The sequence below is a fragment of the Ursus americanus genome, chromosome 2, assembly GCF_024610735.1.
Source record: "Ursus americanus isolate L20-20 chromosome 2, mUrsAme1.1.p, whole genome shotgun sequence".
NCBI classification, from domain to species: domain Eukaryota; kingdom Metazoa; phylum Chordata; class Mammalia; order Carnivora; family Ursidae; genus Ursus; species Ursus americanus.
In genome coordinates this window covers 69,274,246-69,287,552 of record NC_142128.1, presented here as the reverse complement: position 1 = coordinate 69,287,552, position 13,307 = coordinate 69,274,246, and the positions used below count along the sequence as shown (strand labels likewise).

The 13,307-nt window shown below is 54.9% G+C and overlaps 1 protein-coding gene across 3 annotated transcripts in view; it reads right to left on the bottom strand.

The window, feature by feature from the left end:
* Positions 1 to 12,758, bottom strand: part of TMEM9 (transmembrane protein 9) — a 32,869-nt gene extending 20,111 nt beyond the window's left edge. For 2 of the 3 annotated variants that reach the window (XM_045787704.2, XM_045787702.2), the window contains exons 1-5: positions 12,402 to 12,690; positions 12,110 to 12,211; positions 10,930 to 11,021; positions 4,997 to 5,105; positions 2,447 to 2,578 (exon numbers count right to left, since the gene is read on the bottom strand). In XM_045787704.2, coding sequence (XP_045643660.1) covers positions 2,447 to 2,578; positions 4,997 to 5,105; positions 10,930 to 11,021; positions 12,110 to 12,175 — 399 coding nt within the window. In that variant the 5' untranslated portion in view covers positions 12,176 to 12,211; positions 12,402 to 12,690. The other variant, XM_045787703.2, reaches the window with a different exon arrangement.
* Positions 12,759 to 13,307: the final 549 nt, after the last annotated feature.

The following is a 13,307-nucleotide window of genomic DNA, read 5'->3' as shown; positions in this document are numbered from 1 at the left end:
GCCAGGTGGCCTTGGGACCTGCTCTCCTTGCACCCCACCCCACGCCCCTTCCCTATGTGCACTGGAAGAGGTGGGTCAGCAGAGCCCCCTCACCATCCAAGGCTAGGGGCACGGGTCTCTGGAGAGATGAGATCTCTGGGCGTTATTGACCCCAGTGTCCCTACAGCACCTGAGCTGTCACTCTCTCACGCATCCTCTGAGCTGGCTCTGAAGACCGCCTCGGCCAAGAAGCCTTCCTTCCCAGACTAACAGGAAGAGGAGAAGTCCCCAGCCCCTGTCTAACAAAGAGCTTCCCAAAGCACCTAACTTGCTCCCTGACTGCCCACCTCCTAACACTGGATCTCGCCCACTGCCTTTATGGTCCTGGCTCATTCACTTGGTTTGGGCTCTGTCTTGGGGCTTCAAGCCCCGAGGGCAGACAGGAGGTCTGTAACTCACGCAGCGCGGCCCGCAGGAAGAAGAGAAGCCCCGTGCACAGGAGAAACACGGAGCTGCTGAACCCCCAGGAGGGACGACCTAGGGACAGCTAGGTTGGAGACACCACACAGAATCACAGGGTGAGGGGATGGGGAGCTGGGCCAGGCGCCAGGACTGGGGGCAGTGCGTGCTAACGGTGCTGAGCGGGTGAGCAGACCCCACCCCCGGCTGCCCCAAGGAGTTCCCTTAACCATCCTCCAGGTGCCCGGGAGCTGCACTCTGCCCCGCCCCCCATATCTGCGCAGAGACGCTGCACCTCGGGTGAGGGCATCACAGACTGAACACCTTAGACTGCTTTCTGGAATATCGGGGTAGGAGGTGAGGGGGTGTCATCCCTCCCACCTCTCTCTCCCAGGGCAGGAAATCTCGCCTACAGTGTGTAGCGTGGGCTTGCCAGCTTCAGCTTGAGAGCTGCCTGAGGCCCCCACGGCCCCCGCAGGCCCCCAGGATATGGGGCCGGATAGCACTTCCTCACAGGACAATCCTCCTTACATGGCCAAAATCTGCACCCAAGGAATGTACAGCCTTGGATTCGGGATCTACTCTCAGGAACTGGAGGGCCACGTCTAACCCCCCCTCTCCCTTTAAAGCCCCCTCACACAGAGGCAGCTCTGACCTAAGCCTCAAAGTGGGAAGCACCCCAGGTCTCCTCGGGGAGAGGGGCCTGGGCCCAGACCCAGAGACGGCAGGCCGCCCTCCCCTCTGGCACCACATCCAGGACGGCAGGAGACACAACAAGGCCATGCCCAAGAGCCATGCATTCCAGAGAAATCGCAGCACGGCCTGTGTAATCACGGGGCCGCATCTCTCAATTACCCCCCAGCCAGGACTGCAATTACCACATTACCCCTAATCACCGCGTGTTTATTAGCCATGCCCCTCCCCATCAGAGCTGCTATTACTGTACATTAATAACCAGGTAGGCACGCAAGGTTTCCTCCTGAACACAGACCACCCAACTGCCAGCGCCACCACCTCCCAGGCCCCAGCTCCCAGGGCTCATCCTCTCTGCTCCCCCTCTGGCCAAGCTCATGGCAGCAGGAGACTGCACGCAGACTGGGAACGGTCCAGCCACATACCCAGGAGAAGCAACAGGGCCCATGGATGGCCAGGCCTCCCTCCTTCCCCGGCCTCGTCCTCGTGCTTGTGCTGGCCCAGATCCACGACGCCCAATGGCTGCACACGGAGATCTGAGCCCCGGACCCTCTGGGCGGGGTACCCGCCCTTTTCCACCTCCAATGCAGCACTTGACATATTCTAAATTGTGACCTCCTGGTGGCAGTTTAGCCAATGCCTGGTGATTTCTAGTGACCCCAAACACACTCACTTACGAGGGAGCACACCCAACCCATTATCAACTGTGTCATCTGCAAGAAGACTCCTCAGATCTTGCTCAATCTCCCTCTCTTACTCCCAACTGTGGTCCTTGTACCCCTGGCTTTACCGGGGCTGAGACTAAGTTCTCTCCCACCAACATCGGGAGGTTGCTATCATGTACCCCTTGAGTTTGGTTTGATTTTTTTTTTTCCAAGCTCAACAGCGGTCTACAGAATCACTAAAGAATGAACCTGCTCTCTCCCAGTCCACCACCAGCTTGACACCAGTATCTGAGCAACCAGGATATGAGGCATGTCTACGTGCCTGGCCCTGGTTGGTCCATCTCCCCTCGGCCCAGAGAGGCAGTCCACCAGGACCATATGGCTCCCTCCTGCCCTAATGCCAGACATCAGGCCACCTCCTGCTTCACCTGGAAGTCCAAAGGGTGGTTCCCCACTGAGGAAAACTCTGGAGCCTGGGTGATGTGTAGGACACTGAACAGGGGAAGAGCAAATTGGGGTATGGGGGGTAAGGCACACGGATCCCCACCTAGGCCTCCAGCATGCTCTTCTGGTTCTGCCCTGGGGACTCGCAGGCTGGGAGCCCAGGACCCCCTGTGAGCAGAAGTACCGGCACCCAGAAACCTGCTTACCTCATTTTCCTCCTCATTGTGCAGCTGTTCGGTGTATGCGTCTGGCTTTCGAATGAGAGGGTCCACCAGCATCAGGAAGGCCATGTAGAGCAAGAGGGCCCCCACCACTGACAGGTAGATGACAATGATGACCTGAGGGAGAGAGCCAGCTTGCCCTGTGAACCAACACCCTGGGCCAGGACGGCAGTGGCTACCTCGAGCGCTGCACTGGGGAAGGGCCCAGAGGCTGAGGGCTTGGAGGCAAAGACAGAAGGGACACGGGGGCCCTATTCCACATATTTACCAGCTTTGCCCTAAACTGAGGGGATCCCACAAGGGCAGTGGACATAAAAACAACAGATCATGAAGGAAGGCACCTGGATCCTGACACCCCAAGATGCTCCCTGGGGTGGGGAGTGTGGAAGTGGGTCCTACCTGGCTGTCTCTAAGAAAGGGTGGAAAGCAACGGGACACAAAGTCAGAGCAGGGAAGAACCGGCTGGTGGAGAGGCCTGAGGCCGAGCCCCAGGGAACGAGGGCTCACTCCCCACTGCCAAGTGCAGGACGGACAGGTGGGGAGCGCCAGTCCCGAGAGGGCACGCCGATGGGTGGAGGGGGACAGGCTGGCAAGAAGGTATGCCCGGATGGCTGGAGAACACATCTCCGCCTCCTGTCAGTCACCCTGCATGGAGGTGACAGCCAGTGGCAGAATGACAAACCTCTTACGTACATGGAGAGCCTCATACTGGAGTAACTTCTGTTTTACAGAAAAGACAGAATCAGTGAGGCTAATTCAATGTTTCCCAGTGTGGTACTCTGGGCATTTAGGACAGGACTCTCCAAGACACTCGGCAGCCACAGCCCCTATAATGGTGTCATAATACACCTCTGTTACTGGGACCACAGAAGCACCTTCACTCGAGTCCAAATGCCCACAGGCCGGCCAGTACTCACCTGACTGAGAACCCTGAGCCTAAACTACTCAGCCTAAGTTCCAAGGTTAGCAAACGGTAGAGATGTAACCTGAACTCAGATTTACTGACTCTGGCTCACATGCTTTTTCTACTTCCACAATGCCTGGCCATCACTGGCTTCTGATCCACAGCCTTGGCCCCAAATGGACTGTGATGAGTAATAAAAGGAAGAGAGAAACCTTGGGATTTTCAAGGCAAAGCTCAGCTCAGCTCAGTCAAGGGTCAAGTTCAACTGGACCAACTTCCTCCCTGACTGGGGCACCAGTGTTCATGCCTCTTTAAACAGGGTGAATGGTCAGCCCTCTTGCCTGTACCAGGGAAGGGCAAGGGGAATGGAGGCTGAGTCTATAATAGGCTGAAGCTGGGGGGTGGGAGAGCCTCCTAGGGAGGAGGACTGGAGGGAAACTTGAGGGATTAGGAAGTATGTCTGATGAGGTCCCCATATCGGGAAGTCCCTTTCTGCCAAACAGGGAGAGGCGACACCTGGCTCAGTATTCAGTCTCAGCCATCTGGTCCCCGGAGGGTGGGGGCCCTGGAGCATGTTCAGAGCAAGAGGAAGACGCTCCAGGAGGGGCTGGCTCAGGCGGGAGGATGAAAGGAGCTGAGTCTGCACAGCTTCATGGGGCGACGACTGAGCGGTAGGGGACAGACAGCTGCTTCCCATCAGAAAGGTGAGAACACGGAGGACCGCAGCACAGGGAAGGAGCTGCCAGCTCCCTGGTCTGGGCAGGACGACAGCAGGGAGCATCGCCTCCCCCGCAGAGCCTCAGAAGGAGAAACGGGATGCACTAGGCAGTGTCGATAAACTCAATTCCTTTCTCGATGCTATTTCTAGACTCTCCATAGGACCAGTGGAAGTAAGCTGAAAACCTGGCCACAAAGAGCTTAAGTTAGAAATCGGTACGCGGGGCCTGGCTCAGAGTTAGAACCCGGACTAGGAAACCCCGGGGGGAGGCTCCGGGTGAACGAGCTCTGCTAGCGTGAGCCATGGTCCTGTGGAGCCCACCCAGTGGCAGAAGAACGGACAAGGCCCCTGCCCTCACTCGCTAAGGTGGGCCTTGTTTACTATTTCTCCCCTGAGTTCACCCAACAGCCTATGAGAACGAGGTTTGGGGCTGAAGCCCCCTGCCCAGGTCCCACCACACAGACACCTAGCCCTGGTGCACAGCTCTTGGGGGGCTTTTCAGGAGTCTGAGGCCACTCTGGAAGCTCAGTGAGACTGGGTGTTCGGGGAGGGCGGGCTTACTGCTCTATTAGCAGCATCCTGCATGGTGCCCAGACCATAAAAGGCACCTGAAAGAGGCTTACGGAATGAATGGAAGAAAGAAGAAAGGGAAAATTGGAAGGAACAGAAGGAAAAAAGTGACATGAAGCACCTCTCCCAGGTTCCCGGCCCCCCATATAATGGGAGCCACTGGACAGTTGTCAAAGGACAGAGCTGGCTCCAAAACGGTATGGGAAGCAGGCCCGTGTCTGTGACTAGGCCAGCCCAGAAGCCAGTCCCGCCGATACTTGGAATGTTCCAGAATATAGCAAAAGACCGCGAGTGCCGGGCAGCCAGGGAGCGGAGTGGGCCCGTGCCCCGAGCCCCAGGCTACCTTGATGGTGGTGGTGCTGCGCTCCTCGTACTTGCACTCACACAGCAGGCAGTAGGCCTCCACGTCGTGGCCGGGCACCGGCATGGGCTCCACCACGTGCAGGCAGTTGCTGCAACAGAGACAGATGGGACGGTGGGAGCAGGGCCACTGGCAGCTGGCAACCCAGGAGGGGACAGTGGGGCAGAGGTGAGGGGGCTCCCAGGGCATGGGGAGAAGCCCCCTCCCAACCCACCAGCACCAGCTCTCTGAAGTGCACCTGCGGTGTGGCCACGAAAAATGCCAACATTTCCCAAACAGCTGCCCTCAGCTGCCTTCTTGTCTCGTGCTGTGCTCGCCCCCACCCTGGTCCCACGTGGGCTCACCCAGTCCAAAGATTTCCAAGTCAGCACTGGTGAGGCTTAGACAGGAGTCTTAGGCTAGAATCCCTGTCAGGACCACCCCCCGGCACCCTTCCATCCAGCTGCCCGCTAGTCACCACAGAACAGCCCACAGGGACCACGCATTCCACGGCAACCCTTCTGCCCCAGCTCCCCAGGCCTGGGGCTGTGTCCCCAGAGCACCCCCACTGTCCACTCCACTGACCACGTCCAAACCTGGTAATCACCCTTGACACTCCCTTTTCCTCTCACCTATGAATCCACCAAACGCTGGTGATTTTACCTCCTTAAAACCGTCTAAGACCCACCTTCTCTATTGGCTCCCACTGTCCTGTCTTTTTTTTTAAAAGACTTTATTTATTTATTTGACAGAGAGAGATAGCCAGCGAGAGAGGGAACACAAGCAGGGGGAGTGGGAGGGGAAGAAGCAGGCTCCCAGCGGAGGAGCCTGATGTGGGGCTCGATCCCAGGACTCCGGGATCACGCCCTGAGCCGAAGGCAGAGGCTTAACAACTGAGCCACCCAGGTGCCCCTCCCACTGCCCTGTCTTAGCTCAAGGTCTCAACATTCTGTCCTCGGACCAATGCCCTGGACTCCCCATTGCCCTCGCACCTCTTATCTGGCCCTATGTCTATACTACCTTCACCAGGCAGCCGAGTGGTATCAGCAAAAGTAAACTCCTGTTACGTCACCCCCTGCTTAAAGCCCAAAGCTAGTCAAGACCTCCACAGGGCCTCTAGCATGAGGCCAAATGAGCTGCTCCCCCTGGGGTCCCCACGGCTCCACCTCACTCCAGGCTGCCTCCCTGTCCCGGCCCATCCCCTGCCATGCCTTACCCCACTCCCCAACCTCCAGTTCTGCTGATCTTCTGGACTCTTCTCTGAATGAGTCATGCTCCCCTCCTTGACACATCTGCTTTCTGCCAGGAATACGTGGCTTTGCCACCTCCCCTTCCCACACTCCGAGCTCTACACATCCTTCGAGATCCAGCCCAAAGATCTGACCTCTGCCCGCGGCAGCCAGCACCCACACTCACCTCTATCACAGCACTGACCACACTACACTGTAATCCCAGCTTTATTTGTATGGTCTCCCCTGGGGGATGCTAAGTTCCTCGAGGACAGAAGTCCTCTCCATCTTCCCAGCACCCAGCGCGGTGCTGGCAGAGCAGGGCTGGGGGGACAAGCTCAGGGAACAAGCTCCTGCCAAATGCATCCCGTTCTAACGGTATGCCCACTTAGCCCACCTTTACCTACGCGGCCGACTAAGGCGAACTAAAGATCAAAGGCGCCACGTATAGGAAGAGGGAAGTGAGCTCAGGAAGGCAAAGTGGCATCGCCACCACGATGAGGTCAGGACCCAAATCCCGATCCTTGGGTCGTCTTTCCATGTGACGCTCCATCTTCGTGGGCCCTGGGCCTGTGCTCAGCTCTTTACTTGGGCCTCTTGACCGGTCCCAGCCTTCTTCGGATCAGCAGGTTTCAACAGGTACAGTTCACAGACCACAATAAGCAAATGACCTCGAGAATGCACCTTTATCATTACCACTGGGGAAAGTCAACCACACTCTCAGAGGTGCGCAGAGGCAAACCAGGCATTACACAGCAATGGACATCCAGGTCTGGGGCTCTGGGCCTATGACCTCCTCTCTGGGATACAAGGGTTGTACCAGATGACCTTTAAGGCCCTTCCAGTTCTGACAGGAATCCTGCAAGAGTCAATGGGGAGAACTTGGGAGACAGTTTCATTAAGGGTAGTAGGTGGAAACTGAGGCCGCGCAGGAGTCTAGGATCTAGCGACATCATTGGCAACACCCCTGCAGGGATGGGGGTGAGGGGCTTGACCTATGGTCAGCAGGTCAAATGTACAGCAGGGTGACTACAGTTAACAACCCGTATTATAGGTCTTTCAGGTGTCTGAAGACAACCAGGCCTATTCTGAGCTATCCCAGGGTCCTTCTAGACTCAGCCTGGGTTTCTGGCAGAAGCATCAAAGATGTGTGATGTGAAGATCAGGTGTTGAAATAAAAATGAGGTGTCCTCTAAAAGCCTCTGGTTCCCTTAAAAATCCAGTATGTAGCATACGCGATTTCCCCTAACCCCTGAGGATTCCAGTTCCACCTCTGGGTAACAACTTCACCACATCATTCCTCACTGCGTGAGTGGGTCATCGTCCACTGTAACTAACTGCACCATTTCCAGACCCCGAACGCTGCCATGTCTGGGAGCAGCTGATGGACAAGGCCAGGTTCACGGACAGCACTGGTCATCACTGCTGGGACCTTCTCTTCTCCAGGAAGTCCCCACAAGCCTCCTGAGGTCCAGATGCCTCCCTTTCTGAGGCACACGGGGTCCTGGTTTCAAAGGCCACTCGAACGCTGTACTGGGATGTGCACACTCCCTGCCAAGGGCAAGCAAGGTGGGGTGTCAGGGGCCGCTGGGAGGAGTGAACCCAGGTTCTTCAAACTGGAATCCTGCCACTCACGGGAATAGGCTGTAAAGGGGTTAGGGGAATAGTAAATGAAAAGCTGAAATCCTTCTGCTGTCTCTGGCCTCTTGAGAGTCAGTAAAACCCTAAACATGATCTTGCTCTAAGGATTTCATTTACCTTTCTGGGGATCAGTGGTATCGAAAGACTCCAAGGACTGGTCAGAGGACATTAAGGGAGAGGTCTACAGAGAAAGATAAGCTGGGTTTAGTTCTCCGCTCCGCCGCGTATTCTGAGATTGTAAGTAATTTATTTATCCCCTCCGGGTCCCCGTTTCCTCATTTATAAACGGAGGCTGAATTCATCAGTGTCTTTCAGGCTGTTTTCTCTTGGGCACCCCAGGAACCACTGGGCAAGAAGGGGGCGGAGGGAGGGGCTGAGGGACCAGTCCCTCTTGGCACCAGGTCTGATTTTGTTTCGCATGCTGTGTTTCCAACACAGATTCTGTCTCTAGAAAGGTTTGATCTCTAGAAGTCGGAAAGACACAGAACTAACCTACTTGGTTCTTTCCTACTCTGGGACCACCTCTGCAACATATCTCCTCGGCAGACCCACCAACAGAGCATCTTTAGGGTTTCTGCCCTCCCACGGGCATGCGGTTAAGAACCCCTAGCACAATAGACGGCAGACACCAGCCACGCAGGAACATAAAGGCCATGACCTGTGAGTCCCGCAGCTCAGACAGTTCTGGCTTGGCTCTGCAGAACAAAGGGTAAGAGGATTCTCCCATCCACGGACCCAGGTGACAGTAGAGTGGCGACAGTGGCAGAGACCTGAAGACATAACTGGTCTCCTCTGGCCCTCGCCAGAGGGCTGGAAGACCACAGGTCAAGTCCCCCTCCCTACCCCTATAGGGGTGTTCCCAATGTTGTTGCTGGGTCCTAGAATCCTGCCCAGCCTCAGTTTCCACCTACTACCCTTAATGGGACTGTCTCCAAGTTCTCAACTTAAGCTTATTCATTAAACAATCCCCTAATTCTGACTTCTAAGGAGAAGAAGATAAACTATAGCCTGAGAGGTCCAGATGGGACTCCTTTCTCCGCAGGCATCCAAGCTTGGGTTTGCGGCCATCCTATCACCCCAGCCAGAGACAGGGGTACGAAAACCTGCTGTTGCCTGTGGGAAGTAGCCTTATTATCTGCTGCGGGCTCCGTCTGTCAATTTATTTACTCATGTTATTGGAGCTATAACCGCAAGATACAAGGAGGTCACAGGGGCTCCTCCCAGGACTTCGCATCTTAGGGTTTTGTGAATCCATCAGGACAGGCGAAACCAGAGGGAAACAGTCTCTGCTGTGGGAGGAGCTCCAGTTTTCAGGGGCTGTGCTGTTAAGTCTGACAATGATTATCTATGCGGCCTCTAACAAGGCATGATAATATATAATAATTTTAGCTAACATTTATACAGCACTTACGACATGCCAGGCATTGTCCTAAGTGCCCTACTGACAAGGGCATGTACCAGCACGCGCGCGCGTACACACACACACACACAAATACTCAAAATACTGCCATCCATCTTACGGATGAGAAAACTGAAGTACACTGGACAAGAAGTCACCTGTCACACAATGAACAGGGGGCCAACCTGGATCTGAAGCCAGGCAGGCCGGATCCCGAGTCTGCACATCTAGCTAGCCTGCCTCTCGGAAAATCACTCAGACTATCTCAGAACTGGAGAAGTTCCAAGTTCCCAAAAGCTGCTCTGAACCAACCGCATCCTAATCACCTAAGGAATGTTAAGGGAATGTTACTCCTGCCCCCCTGCTCCCCAGTATTTACTGAATCCGATTTGTAGGGGGAAGAGATTGAATGTACAGCAGCATGACTATAGTTAACAAAACTATATTATATACTTGAAAGTGGTGAAGAGAGTAGAACTTAAATGTTCTTAACACACACACACACACACACACACACACACATGGTAATTATGTGAGGGACAGAGATATTAACCTTATTGTGGTAACATTTCACAATACGTATGTGCATCAAGTCATCAGGTTGTACAGCTTAAACTTACACAAAGTGCTATGTCTAACGGATCTCAGAAAAGCTGGGAAGAAAGAAAACAACAAAACCCCAAATCTTGGGAGCAGGTGGTGCTAGGAATCTGTATTTTCTCAAAGCCCACCTGACGATATTGACACACAACCAAGCAGGGACCCTGACCTAGACATCCCCTCCGTGTGATGCGAGTCCCTTCCACAGTGTCTTTAGCAAAGAATCACCCCATCTGTGCTCAGATCCCTCCCAGGATGGGGCTTCCCGGCTCTTAAAACAGCCTGGATTAGAAATGCTTCCTTGGCTCGCACTTGTATCTGTTTCCCTGAAGCTACCCTTGAAGCTGTTTCTACTGGCTCCAATTCTACACCAAAAAACCACATTGAACGTAACTGATTCCCACTCCCATGTGCCCCACCTCCCAGAGCATGCCAGCCCTGCTCCTGGTCTTTGCCAGCCACCAGATGTCCCCAAGCCCTCTCCTCGTCAAGCCTCCCTTAAGCCACTCCTTCTAGGATATGGTGTTGAAACTTCCCTTCACTAAGCTGGTCTCCTTTCTCTGAACAAATCTGTGCTTCTTTTTCTCATTTTTAAAGGGAAACATCCAGAAATGAATTCAGGACTCCAGGAGTATAAATAACTGAAGTCTCTAGAATTCTAAAAAGGGAGCACTACCTATCCCATCTACCTTACAAGGCGTTAATGAGACTGGTACAGAATAACACACGTAACAGAGCTTTGCAAAAGTACACAAAAGGTTCCATCGTATGTGGGCATACTACCTACCTCTCCTAATTTTCTGCTACCATTTTGCATTATTCATAAACACCCAAATCAAAGCAAAATAACAAAATCCACTTCTCTGACCAGGAACCCCTAGGCTAGAGTTCAAGACACCTGGGTCCTGTGCCCAACTGGCTGTGTGACCATGGACCAAAAAGTCCTTTGTAGGCTCTAGTGGGAATGCAGAAGTCAGCTTATCCTCCAGAGGTCCAGGAACCCCAGTAAACACCTGTAAACTTCAACTAGTTGTAGCAGCCTCGAGCCAGCCTGCACAGCGCCTTACCAGTCCTTCTGTGACACATTCTGGTTGTAAATGTGCCCACTGATGTTTCTATATGGTGGGCAGATGCATTTGCAACGGATATCTTCAGAGCTCTGGAAGAGAAAGTACATGGTAGGCAAGTAGGCAGGGCCCCTGGCTTAAGGTTCTAGCAACACCTTCAACTGTGAGTTCCCTGTTCTATATGTGAATGCTCTTGACCTCTCCCATCCCCAAGTTCAGCAAGGAATGACTTCTGCAAAAAGGATGCTAATATCACAGGACCCTCAAGACAGAAACTGTCCAGGTGGCAAAGGAGACTCACAGAAAGCTGCCTAGGGCTGCCATTCCCCAGTAGGGTGCTTGGGAGCAGGGGTGTGTGTGGCAAGCAAAGTGACAGCGCTCTAGACTCTGGGCCCCACACCTGCTGTGCGCACCTTTGTCCAGCAAAGGTGAGCCCCTTCCCAACTCCATCCCATCTCCAACTACATAGGTTAGGATTAGGGGAAGGTAAAGGGCAGGGGTACACAAAAAGTGGATCATTTCCATGGGAACACCCTTAGAAAGTTCTTCCTCTCTGAAATGGGTTAAGAGACAACACCACAAATACTTTCATTCCAATCAGGAATTCCCCAGAGGGGCTGGAAGCAAACCCTCAGACTCAATCTTACTTAAAGCCTTGGTGACCTTCAGAATTTTAAATTCCATAGAGCTGCCCAAGTGCAGTTCTGGGTCATTTACCCCTAAAGAATGGAAATTTCTCAGGAGTCCCAGCGCTTGGATTGGTCACCCTCCGTGTAACAGAAACTTCCAGCTGTGTAGGACTTCACACTTAAGGAGCATTTCCACAGACTGTATTACTTGATTCTCCTTAAGTAGAGTAGTAGACATTATAACCACCCCGATTTAACCCAGGAGCAAAGGAAGGTATGGGGAACTTAGATAACTCCTCCAAACACAAACTTCCTCGCTGGAATCTCACCTAGGTTTCGTCTGATCCAGAATGTGTGCTCTGCGCTCCACCCCTCTCCCCTCACTCCACCCTTACGCAGGCCTGCAGTCGGGCGCCCGAGAGAATACTCCCCAAACTACTACGGTCCATTGATGAGTGAGGGGCAGGGCTGGAGCAGCAGCCACCTCTGCGGAAGCCCCGTCTGCCGGCAGGGTGGTCGCGCGAGAGGTGCTGCTGGCTCACCCCCCTCACCTTGTTGGCTTGAGCTGGGGGCAACAGCAAGCACCCGACCACGGCCACCAAACACAGGAGCTTCATGCTGATCAGGCTTGGGAGGCCAGCCAGACCGGACACCTGCATAAGAGATAGGAAGTCGGGAAGGGGAAGGTGGCCACACCATAGCCAGCACTCTCGGCCCTTTAGCCCTCCCGCCGCCGGGACGTAGGAATCGGATTAGGGGCTGGGTTCAGCATTCCAGGGCCTCCTAAAACCCTGTGGCCAAATACTGCCTTCCCTCTCCAAGTCTCTGGCTCTCCATCGCCACCTGGAGCGCCCGGAAGAGGGGACCTCCCGGGGACACGGCCGCCGGGGGCCTCGAGTTCCTAGGACCAGGCCCGGCTCCGACCCTCGCGGCGCGTTCCACAGCCCTCCGCCATCTCCGCCTCCGCCCGCCCGGCAGCTCCTCTCCGCTCAAGGCCCGATGAAAACTTTCGGTGCACAGGCTGGGAGCCCTGGTCCGACAGCCAAGGCCAGTGCCCCCCTAATCAGGGGTCTCGGGCCGGCCTGGGACCCCCGGGTGCCCCCGAGACCCCCGTACCCCTCCCCCAACGCCCAGTCCGCTAACCTGTGAGCCCCGCCGCCGCCGCAGACCAGCTGGTCCCGCCCCCTCCCGGTCTCTATTGGCTGCGGGAGCCGCCTCTCCGCCCAACCTCGCTATCGCCAAGGTAACAAGGCCCACCTTCGCCTGGGCTTGGAGGCTCCCGCGCAAGGGAGAGGAAGGCATTTCTCAAACCCGACCAAACAAGAAAAGGGAGCGTCAACCTTCCAGGCAGAAACGGGGAAGGGTCTTGCCTGGGTGTGGCCTGTAAAACTCCCACAGCCCTGCTTCGCCCCTCTTCGTATTACAAAACTCGGGGGTCCGGAGAGGGGCTAAGTTTGTTTCATCTTGTTGTTTTATAAAGAGAAAGCACTTTATACACAATAAGCTAGTAACAACAACAATAACCTTAAAAACCTGATAAAGGCCTTTGTCCCCACTCCCAATCTGGAAATGTTAATTAGGGATGCACATCTTTGCGGCACAGGATTTACCAGGCTCCAGCTCTGCTCCCCCCCCCCCCCCCCCCCCCCCCCCGCCCAGCGCCCCGAGGAGAAGGAAACCAGGGGTGGCAGCGAGGCTGGGCCTGGGAGGGTCCTGCGCAGCCACTGCTTACCTGGTCTCCCCGCCCCA